The 20833-nt window shown below is 64.1% G+C and overlaps 3 protein-coding genes across 6 annotated transcripts; all 3 read right to left on the bottom strand.

Annotated features, from left to right (window-relative positions):
• Positions 1-316: 316 nt before the first annotated feature.
• Positions 317-2193, bottom strand: SPEM2 (SPEM family member 2). Its single transcript, XM_060647433.3, has 3 exons — positions 1978-2193; positions 1824-1881; positions 317-1678 (listed from the first exon to the last, which is right to left on the bottom strand). The coding sequence occupies exons 1-3, from the start codon at positions 2113-2115 to the stop codon at positions 381-383; spliced, it is 1494 nt and encodes a 497-aa protein (XP_060503416.3). The 5' UTR covers positions 2116-2193; the 3' UTR covers positions 317-380.
• A 1744-nt stretch (positions 2194-3937) lies between these two features.
• Positions 3938-5262, bottom strand: SPEM1 (spermatid maturation 1). 2 transcript variants are annotated; one of them, XM_060647434.2, is made up of 3 exons: positions 5047-5262; positions 4892-4949; positions 3938-4684 (listed from the first exon to the last, which is right to left on the bottom strand). In XM_060647434.2, the coding sequence occupies exons 1-3, from the start codon at positions 5188-5190 to the stop codon at positions 3966-3968; spliced, it is 921 nt and encodes a 306-aa protein (XP_060503417.2). In that variant the 5' UTR covers positions 5191-5262; the 3' UTR covers positions 3938-3965. The 2 variants fall into 2 exon arrangements, with proteins under 2 accessions (XP_060503417.2, XP_060503418.2); XM_060647435.2 differs by having other exon boundaries at positions 5056-5262.
• A 1439-nt stretch (positions 5263-6701) lies between these two features.
• Positions 6702-20439, bottom strand: NLGN2 (neuroligin 2). Of its 3 annotated transcripts, none has more exons than XM_078437845.2 (8): positions 19506-20438; positions 16389-17087; positions 13517-13567; positions 11247-11396; positions 10888-11073; positions 10561-10753; positions 9614-10210; positions 6702-8701 (listed from the first exon to the last, which is right to left on the bottom strand). In XM_078437845.2, exons 2-8 carry the CDS (start codon positions 16840-16842, stop codon positions 7828-7830), a joined length of 2505 nt encoding a protein of 834 aa, XP_078293971.1. In that variant the 5' UTR covers positions 16843-17087; positions 19506-20438; the 3' UTR covers positions 6702-7827. The 3 variants fall into 3 exon arrangements, with proteins under 3 accessions (XP_078293971.1, XP_078293973.1, XP_078293972.1); XM_078437847.2 differs by having other exon boundaries at positions 16389-16521; XM_078437846.2 differs by lacking the exon at positions 13517-13567 and having other exon boundaries at positions 19506-20439.
• Between the last annotated feature and the right edge of the window lie 394 nt (positions 20440-20833).

Here is a 20833-nt window from a genome sequence, read left to right as displayed (position 1 = left end):
TGGAACCCACGGGTCTGGAATCTGACCTCACGGTCTCGCGTGGGGCTGCGCCTCTGAGCCCACTTTGGGAAAAGGGCGACGGGGACCCAGCGTAGGTGCTCAGGGACCCGTGGTTTGGAGTCTGCCGCTGCAAGATGTCCTTAGTGCGTGGCACGGGACCCGGGGGCCTGCGGGGGCGGGGGGGGGCGGGTGGCCGCCGCCGAGGGGAGCCTCACGCCGATAAGGGGACACTGGCTTCTCGTGTCAGGAAGCCAAGAGCAGGGACCCGGGCTGGCAGGAGGAGGGGACGCTTCCAAGCCACAGAGCATCACAGCGCTTCCTGGACTTTGGGCTCTTTATTCCTCTCTCCACGCCCCCCCACCGCCCGCATTCCCCGCCGGTCAGTGGAGTTTCCCGTTCCGGCTCCTGTGCAGGGAGGGCCTGGAGGCCGAGGTGCAGGGGGGCGGCAGGGAGCTGGCCCGCGCTCTGCTCTCCTGGACCTGCCGCTTCAGCTCCAGGCTGTCGTATACCTGGTAGCTGCCATTGGCCCCCGGGGTCCGGCTGAGTGGCCTGAAGGTGGGCTGGGCTGGGGGCGGCTCGGGAGCCTGGGCTTCGGGCAGGGGCTGGGAGGAGCGGGGCAGCAGGGCTGAGCCGGGAGCCGGGGCCCGTCGGTGGGAGGTCTCGCCCAGCACGGTGAGGGATGCGGTGGTCAGAGGGTGCCGGGCGGGCGTTGCCTCGGTGCTTTCGCCGGTCCGGCGCCGAACCTCGTGGGGGTCCTGGGCGCCTTGGCCCAAGTGCCCCGTGGATGGGTGGGGGCTGCGGTTGGACTGGCTGTGAGCGTGGCCAGGGAGGCTCTGCCGGTGGGCCTGGGGGGAGCAGGGCTCCCGGGCCTCGGGCCGGGACCCCCGGGGCACCAGGGCACAGGGGGGTCCGGAGCCCTCCAGACCACGCCGCCGCTGATCCCGGGAGTCATGGAGTAGCTGGGCCCCTGAGGGGTAAGGGCTGTGTTCCGCGGGGACTCGGGAGGGGCCGGGGGGCAGCCGGCGGGGGGGTGGTGGAGTCGGGGTCTGCCGCTCAGCCTCCAGATTGCCCCAGATACGGGACTGGGGGCAGTGGGGCCCGTAGGACTGCAGCCTCAGCTCCGACTTGGCCTCCACGCGCCTGGCTATGCGGCGCAGCTCAGGTGACAGGTACAGAGCAGGTGGTGGCAGGCTGGCCAGGATCCCACCCTGGCGGCCCCACAGCCCCAAGTTGGAGGGCAGGCCCACCGGCTGGTAGAGCCCTCCCCAGCCCCGCCATGGGTACTTGGGGTGCGGGAAGGATAGGTCATCCTCCTCCAGGCAGGAGTCTAGGTTGTCCTCATCAAAGGAGGGCACTGGCCGCAGCCGTGACATCTTGCGGCTGTGACAGTGACTGTGGAAGACGGAGCGGTTGGGGGGGAAATGCCTATGGTTCCTCAGTCCCCACTGGTGGCTGCAGGGGCGGTGGTGGTCGGGGTGCCGGCCACGGCGGTGGCTGCAGCGGCGGTGGCGGCGACAGCTGCAGCGGGGGCTGCGGAGACAGCGGTAGGAGGAAGAGCGATGGCAGGTGGGCCAGGCCATCTTCACTTCTACGGGGTCCAGGGCACAATGGATGTGAACGTCTTGGGTCTTGGCCGGGGCGTCTTTGGGGGAACCTTCGGAAGCCTGGAAGATTTCATCTGGGGGCGACGAGAGTCCGTGAGGACAGGGTGAATGTCAGAAGAGCTCGGGGTTGGGAACAGTGCGGCCTGGGTTTCTAGGGTGGTGATGGTGGCATCGGGGGGGGGGGGGGGTGTCCCCTATCTCTCTTGCTGCCATACTCACTTTTCAGATGAATCCACTGTATCATCTTGTCTAAGGCATTCTGGAGTTCATGCCACATCTGGGGGTACGGTGGGGTGGGAGTGAAGACCACACCCGCCCCCAGCCCTCTCCACCCCGGGGGGGCGGGGTGGCCCACGGCCATGCCGTCACTGACCGCAGTTACCACGTTGATCCCAATGTTGACAAGAATGACGAGACCCAGCAGCAGGAGCAGTAAGTCGTTGGCACCCTGGGGAGCTTCTTGGTATTGACTGCAGGACCCCAGGCTGTCATAATAGAGCTGGTTTTCCATGGTGGGGGGGTCCTAGGGCCACCTGGGCCACCGCGCCCCCCCCCCCACCCGCCCCGACCACACTGTGCTCATGCCAGGACCTGGGGACACCTACCAGCTGGTGAGGCTGTTGGGTCACAATGAGGCACATGGCAGGGGAGTCACAATGAGCATCTCTTTTATCCACTTGGCTTGCTCTTTATATGGCCGTCTCTGACCTTGGCTGCCACCTGATGGGAGTCCAGTCCCCAGATACCCCAGAGCTCCCTTTGTCTCTCTGTCTCCCTAGGGCTTTGCTTAAGTCAACACCTGATTGCGGATTTGCAAAATATGGTGGCTGTGGGTACAAGACAGTCTTCATAGGGACGGAGTCAGCCAGAAAGGATTTCCTCCAGTGCGTTGTTCTTTCGAGACCTTAGGGCAGCTTAGTAGCCTGATGGAACTCTCCACCCGCGCCCACTTGGGGCCAGCAGCTAAGGTGACAGCGAGAGTCCCCTCTAGGGTTGCAGTTTTCTCTCCCTGTCCTGCCAGTGGCTGCAGCCATAGGCGTTGTGGTCACTGAACCCAGCGACTGCTTGGCTTCAGAGCAAGACTGACCGCCAACCGTGGTCTCTCCCCTTCCTAACCCACTGCCCTCCCACTGGCCCATCCCTCCAAGTTGAAACACTGTTGGCTCCCACCTTAAGAAAAAAACTCATGAAATACACAAAGCACAGCACAGATGTAACTGTCGATGTGCCAAAAGGAGTCTTCTTTTAAACCAGGTTCGTCGCTGGGGGTCCGTGCAAGTGGTGCCCCGGGGACCTCTAGTCTTTTGTTGGCTTGAGGAACAACTCGGCAAAAAAATAAAGGAAGAGCCGACGGGCAGGGCGTTTCCCCTCCAGCCTCCAAACGCCTAGTAGGTACATACTCACTGAAGGGAATCAGCTTAAAGCAGGCTGATTCACAAAGGGCCTTCCAGGACTCCACCTGCTACGGAAGGTGAGGTCCAAGCTGCTTCCGCCTGGGCGCCTGCCCTCACGTGGCTTCCCTTCCCTAAGGTCGTGCCTGTGCACGTGTACGTGGGTGCATGCCTGTGACCCCAACTGTCTAGGAGTGGGGTAGGGCCTGAGTGTCCCTGCTCTCTGTGGATGGAATATTCTGACGAGTTCACACCGCAAGCTGAGGAAGGTGGGAGGTTCTGCTGGGCCAGGCTGATTCGGTGGCCGTGAAATCTACCCGTGAAATCTACCCGAGGCCTCAGGGGCCGCGAGGTTGATCCCTGGTGTCTGTGTGACCACGAATAAGTCCCTTATCCTCTCTGAGCCTTGCTCTCCTCATTGTGACAGGCAGGTGCTAATCAGAGGAGCGAAGTCACAGAGAATGTCCCCAGGATTTCATCCTCTGCTCTGAGCCTGCTCTGGGGTACGAGAGCCTCAGGTCCCGGCTGGGAAATTCTGAAGGCCTGGATCTCTCGGCCGGCCGGCCACCCTCCAAGAAACCAGGGCTTAAGAGGCAACCACACGGCGCCCTGTGGCTGCAGCCTACCTCTGGCGGAAACCAGGCTGCTCGAGGGCTGGGGCCATGGGGATGGGGTCCCCCTCTAGTGCAGGTCTGCCTGAGGATCTGGGGAGGGATTTGGGGGGCCTGGTCTGGGCACAAAGGGAAACAGGGGAGCTACAGGTGGGAACGTTGGAAGGAAGAAAGAGCTGCGGGCAGGGCCCAGGGCAGCCAAGAGGTGGATGAGGGTCCTTAGGGCTCTCTAGGCCCTGTTGCCAGGGAGAGCGTTGTCTTAGCGACCAGGGCTTTTGGGTGCCGTGGGGGCCCTGGCACCCCCCTCCCCCCCACACCATCACAAACCACCTCCTCTCTTCCTTTTATTTGTCTCCCGGTCACCTCTCTGCCAGGGAACGGTATACCCAGTCCTTGCCCGTCCCCTCGGCATTGCTGGACTTGGAGATCAGCGGGTAGCAGTGGGACAGGGCCTCTACCTCGCGGGTCAGCTCCCGGAGGCGCCGCCTCACTTCTCGGGCGTCATACAATACGCGGCGCGAGGAGGGGCGCCCGGGGAGGTCGGGGACGATTGCGGGGCCCTGGGCAGGGGGCGGGGCCGGAGGGGCAGGGGTGCCCTGCTCCTGCTCGGCCTGGGCCCCCACCCCCGCGCCCGCGCCCGCCCCGGAGTTGTCGTGGCTCAGGCCCTTTGGGCTCGGGGGTGGGGGGTTCACCGGGTACACGTAGGCCTCCAGGCCCAGCTCCGACTGCATCCCTCCTTTGAGGGGCTTTCCTTCTACGGTCTGCTGGAAGCGAATGGTGTGGGGAGCCCAGAGCCCCTGGGTGGATCGGAAGCTTTCCCAGTCTGCGCAGTGATCCCAGTTGTGGGAGCAGACTGCTGGGTGCCGATGTGGGGGCTTCTCGTCGTCGTCGGTGTCGGGGGCCCAGGCGACCGGGCGGTGCGCCCGGCGCCTCGAGGAGCCCCTGTGGCGATGGCGGCGAGTGGGTGGGGGGGTCACGGTCATTTTCACGGGGTCCATGGTGCATCGAAGGTGGACCGCAGGGGCGCTCTCTTTCGGAGGCTGGGTCTGCTTCTCAGGTGAGGCTGGCTTAGGAGCTTCTGTGGATCGAGGGGAGGCGAGAGGCTGGAGGAGGGGGGGAGGCTGGTTCCTCCAGGGATGGGGAGGGCGGGGCGCGGGGTGGGGGGAGAGGGGGCACCGCCGGGGGGTCTGAGAGGGGAGAGCCGGAGGGGAAGGGGCCGGCTCAGGGTCAGGCCTGGAGACCCCTGGGTCCTGCCTCTCCTATGCCCCCAGCAGCCTCCGCTTACCTTTCTCATAAACGACGTGGAACACCTGATGTAAGAAGGCGCGGAGTCTGCGCCAGAGCTAGGTGATGGAGAACACAATGACCCCAGGCAGGCCCCCGCCACCAGGCTCTCCCCCAGCCCTCCTGCCGTCCCCCTCCCACCAGAACCGCCCTGACCAGCGTCACCATATTGATGCCAATGTTAATGCAGATGATGAGACCCAGCAGCAACAGGATGGAGTTGCCCAGGTCCTGACAGCTGTTGGTGCTGGAGCTGGGATATGAGGCCCACCCGGGCCGCGGCCGCTCAGCCATGGCCATGGGGGTCCCTAGGGCCACCGGGGCCCCTAGGCCCCCAGCCCACTGCGCCCACAGTGTCTGCCCGCCTGCCTGTCCCAGAAGCTCCTGGGGGTAAGTGGGTCACAATGATGCCGGGGCTCTCCCTCACAATGTGCCAAGAGGGAGAGTCTTGGGCCCGGGGCTGACCCTCTGGCCTGTCTGCTGTCTGCCCCCATCAGCCCCTGCCCGCTCCTCCTCTACACCAGGCTCAGCCCCTGCCCACACTTGGGCCCTGAACGGAACTCCCCAAACAACCCTGCCACCATAGCGGCCTCACCCCAGCACCCTTTCCCCCTTTCTCTCAGCCCTCGAAGCCATCAGCCGAGATGGGCTGTGGGCTCCGACTGCCTCCCCGGCGCGGGCAGGGGGGCCTCCCGACGGCTCGTTTCCTCGGGCCCCCACCCCCATCAGAGCACGCACGAACAACAGTTAAATTTTTATATTTACAATATTCTCTTCATCTTTTGCCAGGTTTAAAAATGTGTACAGAGCCGCGAAGGGTTGGGGCAGGGACATGGGATTGTCAGGGGGTTGTTCTGGGGAGAGGGGCTGGGCATTGGAGTCCGTGGCTGAATCATGGGGTCCCCCAGCCCCCCTCCCGTGCCCCAGCTTGGGGGGGGCATCTGTCTACAGGGTTCGGGGCCCAGGTCCCTAGCATTTAGAGGACGTGGCTGTTTGGAGAGGAGCTAGACCAGGCAAGGGAAGGGGGCAGAAAAGAACTAAGTCTCCATGGGGGGAGGTGGGAGAAGGGACAGTCAGGAGGCAAGGGCTTTGGGGAGCCAAGGCCAGGGGTTCTGGACCCGGGTGTGGAAGACGGCACCCCACCCCCTACTCAAGTTTGGCACAAACCCGCAAAATGCCAGCAGGCGAGGATTCTCCTCCTGCTGGTGTCCCTTCAAACCCTTCCTGATGACGTTCCTGTCCCCAGAGGCCCAAGCCCTTTGTCCTGGGGCACCTCCTTCCCGGGCAGTCACCTCACACATGTCCTTTCAGATTCTCCCTGCTGCTGTCTGCCCAGGCCCCGCCCCCCACTGCCCCTCCATCTGTTCCTGGGCACGGCTGACCTCATTCTCTCCCCAACCTGTCCCTCGAAGCCTCGCCCCCCTGCTCTCCCCCGCGCCTTTCCTTGAGCCCTGGCCGGCTGAGGGAAGGGGGGCCAGGTCAGAGAAGGGGAGGACGTCCAAGGGGAGAAGGTGGTCTGACATCGAGACGGGATGGCTTCAAAGAGGGAGACAGGGTTGGGGGATTAGGACACCGAGGCACCGAGGCACCGAGGGAGGGGATGAGACACAGTGAAGAGCGGAGACACAGGCGGGACCCTTGTAGCTGCCGCTTCCCCTCCCCCCCACCCCGTGTCCCCCCCCCCGTCTCCACAGTTACCTGCCCTGGCCCAGGACTGGGGAATCCTTGGCACGTTTTGAGGGTCTTCCCCCCACCCCACCCCTCAAACCCACCTACGCAGTTTGGCACGGATGAGCAATGATCTGAGGACTGAGGGAAAGGCTGTCCTCAGACCCCAGTGAGGGCTTTGGTCAAACATGCATGGCCTCTGTGGGTGGCACGCCATGCCCCCCCAACTTAGCATCTCTTGGAGAGGGGCAGAGCTCTGCCCCCAGGAGTTGTACATCCCCCCACCCCCCCAGCTTCTGTCTGTCGGGAGTCTGTCCCCACCTGCCGGGTGGGGAGGAACGGGGCGCTAGGCCTTCTTGGACCTGGCGGGGAGGCCAAGGAGCGCCGGAGAGCCGGGGGCCGTCCGCATGGGAACACACACATCCACATGCAAGAAGGCGTTTCCACCCAGAGAAATGTGTCCCGGACCCGTGGGGAAACAAGTTCCCCGGGGAGCACGGGGGTGCACGGATCTCCTCCCTCCCTCCCCCTGGCAGGGGATCTGTGTCTGTCGTCTGCGAAGGCCAGGCCCACCCAGAGAACGTGCTTCATCTGACATATGCCAGGGGTGGGGGGAATAAACATGCTTGGCTGGGGCAGAGGGGGGTGGGGCAGGGGGCCGGGGTGGGGGTGGGCGGGGGGACTGTGATTTCCTCGCTGCTTCCCAGGCACCACCCTGCCGTGTCTGTCCGGTGGCCAAGGGTCACGGGTCCGTGAACACGCCATTTCCAGGGTCTCCATGGGGTGGGGGAGGGGAGGAGGTGGGAGAAGGCAGGAGGGAACGGGATTCTGGGGTACAAATCCCCGCAGAAACTCTTCGAGGGGGCCAACATGTGTCCAGGGCGGCAAAAAAAAAACCTCACCCTGCACATGGCAAAACGCACCCCCTCGTGAGAAAGCACACCTCCACGTGGGAAAACACTTCCACGTTTCCGCACACCTAAGACTGGTGTCCCAGTGGAGGGGACGAAACGCCCCCCCCGAGTTGTTCCGAGGCCCGGGTCCAGAGAAGAGAAAGGGCCTCTCGGCGTCCTGGCGAGGAAAACCCGTGTCCACCTCATGCTCCTCCGCGCGTGACGCCCCCCCCCGCCCCCGCCCCCGCCCCTCCCCGCGCAGGAAAAGCCTGTCGCCGAGCGGTCCTCCCTGCCTCCCCGAGCGGCACTGCCCGCCGGCGGGGGTTGGGGGGTGGGGGGACGGCTGGGGAGGAAGAGGGCCTCCCCCCGCCGCCCCCTATACCCGAGTGGTGGAGTGGGGGTGCGGTAGCGTGTTGTTGTGGCTGGTAGCGGTGGGGGGCGGCGGGGGGAAGGGCCCGAAGGGGTGGAGGGAGGGGGGCGGCGGCGGCGGCGGGGGCCCCAGGCCGCTGGGCAGCAGGGTCAGCGCCCCGGGGGCCAGCAGAGGCACGTCGTCCGGCGCCCGGCGCAGGGCCAGGGTGTAGTCGGGCGGGCAGGCGGGGCGCAGGGCCTCGGCGGGGTCCGCCCCGACGCCGCCCGCCCGCTTCAGCTGCAGCGACACGAGCTCCTCCTCGGGCGGCAGCTCGCGGCCGGCGGCGGGCAGCAGGGCGCCCCCTCCCGGCACGCCGGAGCCCGAGCCGCCCGGGGGGCTGAGCCGCCGGCACCGCAGCTCCTGCCGCCGGTCCCGCTTGTAGTAGAGCGCGGCGAAGGCGAGGATGTTGAGGAAGAGGAGCGAGGCGCCCACGGCCACCGTGACGCTGAGCTCCGTGGAGTAGTCTCGGGAGTCCCCGGGGAAGCGGTCGTAGGCCCGGGGCCCCGGCTCGGGCTCGGGCTCGGGCGGCAGCGTGGCGGGCGGCGGGGGCCGGCGGGTGCCCGGGGCGCCGGGCGGGGGGCGCGGCGGCCAGCGCGTGGCGTAGGGCGGCAGGCGCGTGGTGGTGGTGAAGAGCTCCGTGTGCAGGTTGTGCAGGTGCGGCACGAGCTCCAGCCAGAAGGCCACCTTGTTGGCGCGGTAGTTGTCGCGCACGCGCGGCTTCAGGCCGATGTGCAGGTACTGCTTCTCCTTGCTGTTGAACTTGCTCCACACGACCTCCTCGAAGCGGTTGGGCTTGGTGTGGATGAACTTGGTGTCCTGCGGCACCGGCTGGTTGGGGTCGCTGTGGGCACAGGAGGGCGGGGAGAGGGGGAGTGAGGGGGAGGCCCCGAGGGGGAGGGGGTGGGGGACGGGGTGTGTGTGTGTGTGTGTGTGTGTGTGCGCGCGCGCGCGCCCCACAGAGATGCAGAGAGCCCGGGACACGGAAGGAAAGCCAGAGAACACGAGACAGGAAGAGAGACAGCCAGGGAGAGAGGCAGCCGCTGAGACCGAGTGAGATGGACACATTTTAGCGGGGCGCCTGGGCGGCTCAGTAGGTTAAGCGTCCGACTCGGCTCAGGTCGTGATCTCACATCTCCTGGGTTCGAGCCCCGCATCGGGCTCTGGGCTGACAGCTCAGAGCCCGGAGCCTGCCTCGGATTCTGTGTCTCCCCCTCTCTCTCTCTCTGTCTGTCTCTCTGCCCCTCCCCTGCTCGCGCTCTGTCTGTAGCTCTCAAAAATAAATAAAAACGTCAGAAACCGAGAGTCGAAGACACAGGAGAGAAACCAGCAGGCAAAAGGTAAACAGAAGAGAGAGAGAGAGGGAGAGGCACCCGTGGATTCGAAGAGACGGTGAGACAGAGCCGGACAGACACAAATCCCCACACGCTCACATACACAGCCCCGAGCATCAGACCGAGAGCAGAGTGTCGGGAGAGAGGGAGGAGGAGGGCGGGAGAGACAGACCCGGAGCCAAAGCCGCCAAGCGAGCCGCCCCACCCCGCGAAGGACAGGGCCCTCTGTGTCGGACCCCGCGGACGGTCAGTGCGTGGCACTGAGGAGGCGTCCAGCAGGTGCTTGGGCGGAGAAGGGTCAGGGTTAGATGCCGGAATGACGACTCGGGGAGTGGGGGGCGCGAGGGAGACCGCGCGGAGGGTGGAGGGTGTGTGCGCCTTGGCCTGCAGGGGGCGCCCCACCCGGCCCCGCCGGCCCTCACCCGGTCTTGGCGAAGTTGGTCCAGTAGGTCATGACCACGGCGCTGAGCATGACGTCATTCTTGGAGAAGTTGCACGGGAAGAGGTCGGTGGCGCCCACCATGGGCACGCCGAAGACGTAGGGTAGTTCGTCCCCGTGCGCTGCGTCCGCCCACTCGGGCCGGCCCTCCGCCTGGCAGTGGTGGTAGAAGGTGTAAAAGTACACCGGGGACTGGTAGTCAGCGTGCAGCTTGGCGGTGGCCACGGCCGGCGCCACCCACTGGTGGTCTGTAAAGAGCGCAAGCAGCGTCTTTCGGCGCATCTCGCCGTTGTCCCGGTCGGCCCAGTCCGTGTACATGAACTTGATGGTCTCTCGAAGCACATCCTTGCCCTCCGGATAGCCATACAGGTTGTCCACGAAGTTGGAGACGGTGAAGTCAAACGCGCTGGCGGAGACCCCGTCCTCGCTCTCCGCCGAGTCCTCTACGAACTTGAGGCCTTCTCCTTGGTTGACACCAATGAGCATGTCATAGTTGAGGAATTCTCCCTGCTGCATGAGGATCTCAGGGTCATCGGGGACGACGTCACCGTCCACCACGGGCCCGAAGGCGATGTGGTAGCTGGGGAGAAGGGGTCAGGGTCTCATCACCTGCCCCCTGGCCTCCTCTCAGCTCATAGCCTGCTGAGCCCTGTGCTCACAAGACCCTTCTCCCCTACTTAAAAATCTGCCGAGTCCTTCGGGGCGCTTGGCCTCTCGGGAAGTCGTCCCTGAAGCACCTCATGGCACCGTGCGCCCCCTCGCTCTGTTTGGGCACCTCCGCTTAGGGAAGGCTTCCGAGAGAAGAAGGCGGGGCCGGTGGGGGGGCCCGAAGCCCACCTCTCCTTGCCTGCGGGCACCTCTCACCCTCAACCTCCTTGGAACCAACAAGGCAAGTGAAGGCCTGGCCCGGGCCCTCTCCCACCCCCATACCGGGCGGGCTGCACATCCTGGTCCACCAGCTCCCGGGAAGGCTTCCGGCGCAGACACTCCACGGCCTCGGCGCTGTCCTCGCGGTCGCAGCCCACCTTGGCCGCCAGCAGCCGCGTGTACTTGAGCGGCTGGTAGTTGACCGACCAGCTGGAGATGGCGGTGCCGCTCTGGGCGATGGCCTTCTGGAACAACCCTGGCAGGCACAGGCAGACCTCAGGCTGGGCTGTGTTAGCCCAAGGCGGGAAGGGGGCGCCCCGGGAGCATCCGAGTGTGGGAAAGGGGACCGGGTGGGGGGGGGGAGGGGGCAGGCGGCGGGGTCGCCGGTACCTTCCGAATGGTGAGAGAGGATCAGAAGGTTGACACAGGAGGCCCCTGCTCCAGATCCAAAGATGGTGATGCGCTCGGGGTCACCCCCAAAGTGGGCAACGTTTTCGCTGAGCCAGCGCAGGGCCTGGATCTGGTCCAGGAGGCCGTAGTTCCCTTTTGCAGCCTGGTCCCCGGTGCTGAGAAAACCTGGGAGGAGAGGAGGAGAGGGCCTTCCTGGGGGTGTCGCAGCACCCCGGCCCCCTCTCTGGGCAGCCCGGTCTAGCCCAGAAGCCCTTCCGCTTCTGCCGGGTTGAAGGGAACGCCGCCCGCCAGGGCCCCCTCCCGGACTCCAGCCCCTAGAGTTGGCCGTCCACCCTCACCGAGCACCCCAAGTCGGTAGTTGAGCGTGGCTACAATGACGTTGCCGTAGGCGGCCAGGACGGAGCCGTCGAACATGTTGCCGGTGCCCTCCATGTAGGAGCCGCCGTGCAGAAACAGCATCACGGGCTTCTTCCCAGAGTCCCGGATATCTGCGTGGGGAGGGGGTGGGCGGTGGGCCAGGGTCGGGGGACAAGAGCACAGTCAGACCAGAAGCAGCACCGCCCAGCTCCCGGGGCTACGGAGGACCGGCCCGGAGCTCAGGGGACGTGTCGCTCCCATCCCTGGGGGGGCAAGACCGGATTCCCCTCCCCCCCTCCCCGTCTAGCCCTGGCCGAAGGTCCCTCCTCACCTCCTGCCAGTCTGCCCCACGGCACGTCTCCCAATGCCACACAGACCTTCCGAGAAGCCTAAGAGGCCGGGGTGAGTGGGGGACCCTCCCCAGGGCATCTGCTGGACCCGGGGGACCCCCCAACCCACACACACAAGCAGCAAATCGCCTTCCCGCTCCTAGGGAGACCAGACTCCCAAGTCTGGCGCTAGGGATGCTGGGAGGGTCCTGGCCGCTCCTCAGACTCAGGCCTTGGGCCTCATGTCCACGTGGTAGCCTGGTCTGTGGGTGAGGGGGTGCCAGCCTAGGGTCCCTGGGGGCTTGGTCTCCTCCCTGCCCTAATTCCTTTCTAGGTCACCTCCCCAGTTACCATGGCAACCCCCAGCCTAATTACTGTGCAGGAGGAGGCAGGGTGGGAGAGAGCCTGCCTGATAAAGCCAGGGCCCGGCTCTGTACTCTCAGAACCCCCCCCCCCAACAAACTGGCCTGACCCTGGGTTCTGCACCGGACATCCCTCTTGCCATGTCCCTAAAGGATCCCGTCAATCACTGCCACATGTGGTAGGCCCTTGAGGCCCTCCAGACCACACCGAGGAGTGACAGATTCCAGAAGAGGGTGGGAGCCTGGGAGGGCCCGCCACAGTGGTCCCCAGGGCTATGGCAAGTACCCTCCCTTGCAGCCCCTCCCACACGATTCAGCCACAGCGCCAGGCTGGGGTCACCCATGGCCCCATGGGCCCTCCTCCTCCTTGACACCTGCCATGTCTGACTAGCCTGGGCATTCAACAAACGAGAGCCGGGCCTGGGCCTCCACAGCCCATCCCCAGGGCCTCTGCTCACCTCCCTCCTGCTGGAAACTTTGCTCCTGCCACGAGGTCAGCCCGCAGGCCACTGAGACACTCCCCTCCACCCCTACGGACAGCTTTCCAGCCTCCAGTCTCTCAGGACCTTCTCTGCCACCTCCCCCTGCCTGCTGCCCTCTCTGTGCCCTCTCCAAACCTCGTTCTTCCCCTCGCTCCAGACCTGGGCTGGAGTCCGCCCTGCAAGGCTCTCTCTTAAAGTCCTCAGTTCTCCCCCTCCGCCCCACCCGGCACCTCCACTCCCAGTGTGGGAGGAGGGGGGGGTCAGAAAGGGAAGGAGCAGGGAGGGGAGCTGGGGGCGACAAGAATTCAAAACCAACAACAAGAAACAGGATCAAGAAAGAAGAAAGAAAGAAAAAAAACAACAACCAAAAAACAAGAAGCTCTCGGGGGGCAGATTCGACAAGAAAAGAAAAAAAAAAAAAAAACCCAAAAACCAAAAAGATCCATTTTTTTTTTTTCGGAAAAAAAGAAAAAAAGAAAAAAGTTCTTTGCATTTTGTTTTCCTTTTCAAAATTTTGCGGTGAAACTCCAAGATATTGGGCCCTGCTTTCAAAAATTTCCCAATTCTTTAATTTGCTTCGAATGTTTGCGTTTCCTGCAGCTGATAGGCTTTTGGAAATCGTAGCAGGCTTTTGGTTCTGCCGTTTCAATTGTGCCATCAATTTGCCAACTTTAGATTTTTGTTTGTTTCCAATGTCGTTTTGCTCCAAATTAAAGTTTGTGTGTTTTTTTTTTTTGTTTTTTGTTTTTTTCCCTCAAATGTTAGTTGTCACGAGTGGCAAACCAGCCCAAATTTCTGTCAAACTCTCAACATCCAATTGTGTTTTCACTTTTATTTTTGCTGTGTTTAGCTTTTCTTGCAGGTTGGCTAGTGGGTCCGACATGGTGCGGATCGCCTTTGCAGTTTTCGTAATTCGCGTTTCGAATTATTACAAGTTTTTCTTTTCTTTTCTTTTTCGTTTTTAGTTGGGACAACGACTTAGGGGCCTGGAGGGCTGCGGGGGGCATTTAGTTAGGGGCAGGGCCGTGACCGTCCTCTTATCAGCAACCACATGCAGCGGCCGGATTTTTAAATCTACCTGTGTCCGGCGGATTGAGCGTCGCCTCGTCACGTTTTTTTGTGAGCGGACCTAAGACCGGGAACACAAAACAGAGAAAAAAGGACAATTTTGTGGGGAAAGATGGGGGTCGGGGGGAGGTGGTGGATGGGGAGGGGAGGGCAGAAAGCAGAAAAGGGGAGGGTGGGGGCAGAAAAAATAAGCCAAAAAAAGCAAAATTTGGTCGCAAGAAAAAGAAACCAAGAAAAGAGAAAAACGTTTCTACAACCCGATTTTGTTCCCCTTCCCGGAAAAAGTCATGCCCCAAAGAAAAGGCTGGTTTTGGAGGGGGGGGGGGGGGGGCGGGGCCTGAGTGGGCTGAAGCCTGTTTGAAAGACATTGACTTGGCTTGTCGAAGTGTTTGCTAATCGCTGGAAATTAAGCGGTGTTAGAGGTGGGGGTGGGGAGGGGAGGGGAGGCCCACCCGAGCCCGGGTCACCAAGGCCAGCTGTACCACGGGGCCACCACTCGCACAGGCCCTCTTCAGGGCCCGCGCGGCACCTGCCTGCTCCCCCAGACTGAGAGACGGGGGCTGCAGCGGAAAGGACCGATCCGGGGGGGCAGAGCAGAGACACACCCCCCCCAGCTCGCAGCCCCTGGAGGCCCTCAGCTGCCCACCGGAGGGCTGGGGGTAGATCAGTCGGGCCGCCCGCCCGCCTGTCCAGCCTCTCACCCGCCAGCACGCCTCTCCCTTCTGCACTCACGGGCCTGGCTTCTCACCCCACCTCCCCAGTGTGGGGCGAAGCAGGGAAAGGGGTCATCAGGTCTTGCCCTCCATTCCACCTTTTCCCTCTGCACCCCCCAACCTCCCCCCTTACCCAGGCCTACTCTCCCCCACCCCGGTCCAGAACGGTAAACTTCCCACCGGGGGCGTGAGCACCACCCCCCCACCCCACCCCCACCCCGCCACTGCTCTAACGCCAGAAAGCGCCCCCTCCCCAGTTCGGGGTTCGGTCCCCACATAGGGAACGGGAAACACAGTGCCCTGAGCCAGCCTGACACATAAGGTGCCAGCCAGAAGGTGCCGGGAGGCACAAAGTGTGTCCCTTGTCCAGGAAAGGCCCCAGACTGGGCTCGCAGTTTGGTTTCAGGTTTCTTCCAGACTGGGGAATGGTCAGGGGAGAGCTAGAGCCCAGGAATCGGAGGGGTCCCCCCCCCCCCCCCCCCGCTGATTGATCTCTCCGCATTGACATAAGGACCAGCGCGGGGAGGGACGGGTCCGCAAGGCCTAAGCCAGTCTCTGGAAGGCTTCTCCCAGCTGGCGGTGATGGCCCCATAGGGACCCAGTAGGATCAGGACCCGCTCTCTACACCAGGAAGCGACTGGGGATGAAGTCAGCAGGGCACGTGTGGGCGTGAGAATGTTGGGCGTCCGTGCCCGCGCGTGCGCGAGCGCGAGGGCGCGCCTGCCTGAGTCAACCTCTTCCTCCCAGAGCTGATGTGAGGATTCAGTGAGATCACCTGAATGTGTCAGGCCCCAAGCAGGTCTGTGATAAGAGGCCGTTAAAAATACAGAGTACCGGGTGGACGACTCACGGGCCATCGTTAGGGGTAGGTAGGCTGTCGGGGTGGGTGGCCCGTGAGAGGGCAGGGGGGCGGGGGTGGACGGCCCTCACGTGGAGGGGGTCGCGGTATTGGGGAGGAGGTGTGGGGTGCATTGAGGTGCTTGGGATCTGGGTAGGATTGCAGTAGAAACTTCTGAGCGTCGTGGGCATAGGTTGCTAGGAGGCACGGTTTCTATGGGAAGGGTGGTTAGGGTGTTGGGGTGCACGGCTGGTACGAGGAACACAGGGTGGCTGGAACGGAACGTGTTGGGAGTGAGGTGTCCGAGCACTGGATCTGTGGGTAGGGGAAAGGGCTGTTGGGCGCGCTGTCACAGCCTGAGTCGTGATGCGAGTCCCTTCCTGGGGCTAGGGAGGGTTGGGGTAAGCGACGCCTGGGAAGCGTTGAGGGTGCTGGGGACTGTGGTGTGAATGGCCACGTGCGGGGTTACTCGCTAGGTCACGTGATCCATAGGTGGCCGTGTGGGGGTGTTCTGGTGTAATGATATGGGGGTGTTCGTGGACATAGACGGAAGCAGTGATACAAGGATATCATATAAGGACAGCTAGAAGGTACCCTGAGAGATACCCCGTGTGCTGAAGGCTGGCCCGGGGGAGGACTTTCCGGGCAGTGTGCTGGGGGCCGTGTGCCCTGCTGGGGCGCACCTCACGAGGGCAGCCCGCTCCGGAGCCCCGAGGGAAAGATGTTCTGATGGGGATGGGTGTGCTGGGCTCTGAATGGAGGGGCCCCTGGCGAGGCGGGGGGTCCCTGATCCTTCAGGGGTGCACAGGGGTCAGGGGACAGAGCTGTCTGAAGAGGAGACGCTGAGCTCGGGTGAGGCCCTCTGGATGCGATGTGGGAGGTGGCAGTCTGTCCAAGCACACCTGGAGGAAAGGGAGTCTCTGTCTGTCTTGAGGGGCAGAAGTCACTAAAGTGGGTATTCCTCGGGAGGAGCCCAGGCCTGGGCGTGGGAGGTGGCACAGAGCTGGCGTGGGCGTCTAGGCGGGTAACAGGTCCTTCCGATGCCTGGTCACCCTCAGGGGCCACTCTGTGCGCGCCTTTGCGGGGATGGGGTCGCTAAGCCCCCCAGAGAACGTCGGGGGTGGCTGTCTGTGGGATGTGTTCCTGGGACTGCCCGCCAGGCTCCCGGGGCCACCCTCGGAGGGCACTCGGCGCCCGCAGGCACACAGCGCCTCTCACGGCCCCCCCCCCCCCCCCCCCGCAAAGGCCAGCAGGTGCCGGCGCCCGAGGGTCCGCATGCGCGTTTGTGGCCTGCGTCCACGGGGTGCCCCGCCTGGTGCCCGCGCCCTTACCGTCCTCGGTGGGCACGTAGAGGTTCAGATACAGGCAGTCCTCGCTCTGGTTCTGCACGTAGGTGGCGGCCGCCTCCAAGTTGTCGGTGAACCACACAGGCAGCATGATTGCGGGCAGCGCCCCGTGCAGGTTCTGCGGGCAGGCGGGCGGCAGGGTGGTGGCGTTGCGCACGCCGGGCCACGAGGCGGGGGCCTCGGGCGGCTGGAAGCGGCGGGCGCCCAGGGGTGGCGTGGCGTAGGGTACGCCCAAAAACTGCACGACGGGGCCCAGGATCTCGTTGTTGAGCTCACGGCGCACGCCGCGCACTCGCCCATAGGCCGTGTTCACCACTGGGAAGCGCTCCTCCCCGAGGCTGCTGAGGCCCAGGCCCGGGCCACCCGGGGAGCCGCCAGGACCCCCTCCCCCCCGTTGAGCCCCTGCCAGCCCCACCAGACACAGCGCCAGGAGCCACATGCTGATCGGGGGACCCCCCCTCCCTCCCCGGGACCCCCCCCCTCGGAGAGAGAGAGAAGGGGGGGGAGAGGGAGGGAGGCCCCCCTTGCCCCAGGAGGGGGGAAGGGGGTGGGGGAAAGGAGGGAGGAGGGGGGTGGGGAGGGACCTGGGTTAGACTGGACAGAGAAGGGGTCTGTTCCTCTCCATGGAGGGGGCGAGGGGTGGGGAAGGGGAAAGAAATGGGAGAAGGTGAAGGCAGGCCCGACCTGCGGGGGGGAGGAGGGGTGGGGTATGCAAGAGACAGACAGACAGACAGACAGACAGACAGACAGAACAATACGGAGAAGTGGAAGAAGGGAAGGGAAATTGGACAGGGCAGACAGAAGGGAATGGGGAAAACAAGAGACAAGTGGTTAGTGACTTGGAATCCACACCAAGTTGCCCCCCTTCTTCCACCGTCCGGCCCCCTAGCGCCTCCCCCTCCCACCCCAGCACCCCACCCCCAAAGCAGGGACCCAGATAGAAAAGTCTAAGGCTAGGGTAGGGTCAAGATGCCGCACAGGTCCGGGACAGAGCCAGAGGAGAAGCAGGCCAGCTCCCCAGAACCAGCCTGCCCCCCACCCTTCCAGCTGCTTTGTCCCTCCTAGGCAGGCGTTGCTGGGGGACTCAGGAGTCCCAGTTCCCACCTCCCTGGGAGGGATGAGAGAGACAAGGAAGAGAAAATAAAAATACCAAGTCATTAATTAGCAGGAAGTGGCGGGTTTGTTTATACGTGTTAATTACTCCTCAGCTGTGATTTCCAGGCACTGAACCCCCAACCCGGCCAGACTCGGGCCCTTCTTGGGACCACAGGAGCCCAGCACCTTTTCCTTCCTTCCACAGCCCATCCCCTAAGAATCTGTGCAGCAGGGGGGGGGGGGACCCCTTTCCCCCAGGTGTTCCTCATTCCTTCCATCAGGAGTTAAGGTGCCTTGAGGCAGGGCCTCGAGTAGACAGGGGATGCTGGAGGGGCAAATCCGGGGACAGATGCGTGATCCTGCGGCCGGTTGCCGGGCGACGGGATGCTGCCCCGCAATGTTACCTCGGCAACCGGCTGCAGCTTTAACCCTAGAGGGGGGTCTGGAGGAAGAGGGGAAGGGGCTGGCTTGGTCGCGGGGCACATTCAGGGCATGAGGGCAGAGGCGTGAGTTTTCCCCAACCTTAGCATAGAGAAAGAAGTGTATATGTTGAGGGGAGCGGGAGATTGGGGCCTGGAGAACCCTAAAAGATCCGCCTCTTGCCCCTTGTGGGCCAATCAGAGCCTAGCCCTAGTGACCAGGCCTCTGGCTGGGGAGAAGGGGTGCTGAGGTGGGTTTGGAGGGCATCACATGCGTCCACCCACTGCCCCCCTCCCACAGTCTCCAACAGCCTTGGACCCCAGACGCCTCTTCCATGCATGGCATTTTGACCTCCGTCCTGGGGGGGGGGGGGTCAAACCTCGGCTTTCTGCTCACCCCATCTCAGCTACTGATGTCCCCTTCCCCTTGCCAGCCCCCCACAGTTGCTGCTCTGATGCCTGGATGCTCAGGACAGCAGGGACAGGACAAGAGACAAGATCAGACCAAAGGGGCAGACACCCAGGTCATTCCAGCAAGCGCCCCCTGTCCCCCCCCCCCCCCAACAGCCGCCAGAGCTGTTTGCTGACGCGGGGTTTTCGGAGCCAGGCGCCAGCCCGCGGGTGGCTCTCTGCAGGTGTCAATTTATTCCAGAGCTGAGGACACAGGAATCCTTACCACACACACCCAGTCGTGCCCTCCCCCTCTTCAGGTCCTCTTAAGCTCCTGTTCCCCCATCACCAGGAGGGGGCTTGGGGCTGGCTCCCTCAGGATCTCCTCTGTCCAAGCCAGGCTGGGTTCTGCTTCCATGGCCCTGCCTCCCCCTCCCCCTCCTACTAACATGGTCTGTTTCTGCCCCCCCCCCCCCTTTAAGGTACTTTGGGCCCCTGGCCTCCTCACTGCCAGCTTCTCTCCCTTCCCTCCCCTCACCTCTCTCCTCTCCATGATGCTCCCTCGGAGCATCTTTCCCGGCCTCTTCCAGCTTGCTCTCGTTTCTGCCTTCAGTCCTTTCCCCTTCTCTCTTCTACATCTTTCCACATCTCCCTCCTCGCCGTGGCTCATCTTTCTCTCTCCTTCAAACCTCTTCCCCAAATTTCTCCCTTAAGCCCTTTCTACTTCTCTCTCTCTCTCCCCTCTTTCCCTATCTCTGTCTCCCCCATTTTCTCGCCCCATCTCTGTCTGCCACATCTTTCTCCCCCTCCTTCTCCCTGTCCCTCTGCCTTGCTCTCTCCATTCCTGCCCAGGCCTGACTCCCCCAGCCGGGGAGAATTGAGGGAGGGGGGCTCAGGCCGCAGGCCCCCCCCTCTTCCTGCAGTGGGGAAAATGGCTTGGCCGGGAAGGGGAGAAGGAGGGGGAGGGGGAGATGGGAACACACGGGGTCTGTGGGCCCATTCAAAGGATCATTCATGGGCTGGAGAGAGGCAGAGACAAAGAGACCGAGACGCAGAGACACGGCGAGAGCATCCCTAGGCGGAGACACGCAGACAGAGCAGGCTGGGGGGAAACCAGGCGCAGGGAGAGAGATGGGTGAAAGGAGACCCCAGTGGACCGCCACGCACCCCCCTCCACCCGGCCCGGCTTAGCTCCTACCTGGCTCAGCCCTGGGGCCGTGGTGCCTCCATCCAGGGCTCCGAGTAGGGGGCGGATGGGCTTCGGGAGGGGGGCGGCGGCCTCTGAGCCCCCGCGGCCCCGCAGGCCCAGCCCCCGCCCGCAGCGCCTCACCGGGCGGGGGAGGGGGATCGCCCCAGCCCCGGGGGGCGGGGCCGGGATCCAGTCGATCCCCGGGGAAAGGAGAGGTAGGGGATGGGGTCAGGAGGAACCCGAGAACAGGGAACCCCGCAGTGGGGCCGGCGGAGCGAAGAGGGGGCAACGAGACAGGACTGGATTGGGGATCCACTGGCTCCGTGGGCCGGCTTCGAGGGACCAGAAGGTGGTACAGGCGGAAGATCCTAAGGGATCGGGTGCGGGAGGAGGTGTCCACGGCAATCCCCAGGGGCCCGGAGCCCAGGAGCGCAGGATCCGCGGTGCAGGGGCAGGGATCCAGCCGGAATCCTCGGGGAGGGGGAGGGATCTAGTCGATCCCGAGGGCGGGCGGGAGGGGGAGGTCCAGGGAGTCAGAGGAGGGCGGGAGCCGGGTCTGGAGCCCCGGGGTGGGGGTCGGCAGGGCTCCTAGGAGGGGCAGCGGGGGTAAAGGGGAGGCTTCGGGAGACGCTCAGCAGCCAGGAGGCCCGGACTCCTGGCTCCGCGCGCCGGGGCCCGCCCGCCCCGCGTCCATCCCAGCCCGAGAGTGATGATCCGCCGGCGGAGCAGCCGCAGCAGCCCCGCGCGTCACCGCGCGGCCGCCTCCCCCGCCCCCTGCGGAGAGAGCGGCGCACACCCCTCGCTCGTACCCGCCTGCCCGCCCGCCCTCCAGAGTGTGGGGGGATTGGAGACGGGAGAAGGGGGCGGGAGCGGACAGACCGACGGATGGACGAAGCGGGCCGGGGCAGGGTGGAGACATCGCCCCCACCGGGTCTCCCACCCTCCGGGCTCCCGCGGTTGGTGGGTTGGGGGCGGGTGGGGGGGGGGGGGGGGAGGGTGAACTCAAGGGGGCGGGGCATCACACGAAGAAGGCGGGGTCTTGGATCCGTGGGAGGGGCCATCTCGACAGTGGGCGGGGTTTTGACGGCGGTGGGTGGGGCTTGGTTACCCGAGCGGCCGCCTCCTTGTGAGAGTAGGCCTGGTTTAAAGCTGAAAAGGAGGAGCCAGTGGGGAAAGGGGCGGAACTCCGCGTGGGGACCGGGATCTTTGGAAATTGGCCGGAGGTGGGGGGGGTAGGTATCGGAAGGAGCGATCAACTTTGAAAGTGGGCCAATCCGTGACGCAAATCCTCTAGTCCCGCCTCCGCGCCCCGCCCCTCACTGCTCCGCTCCTCCGAC

Source organism: Panthera onca, chromosome E1 (genome assembly GCF_046562875.1).
Source record: "Panthera onca isolate mPanOnc1 chromosome E1, mPanOnc1 haplotype 2, whole genome shotgun sequence".
In the NCBI taxonomy this organism is placed as follows: domain Eukaryota; kingdom Metazoa; phylum Chordata; class Mammalia; order Carnivora; family Felidae; genus Panthera; species Panthera onca.
This window is presented reverse-complemented; position numbering and strand designations above follow the sequence as displayed.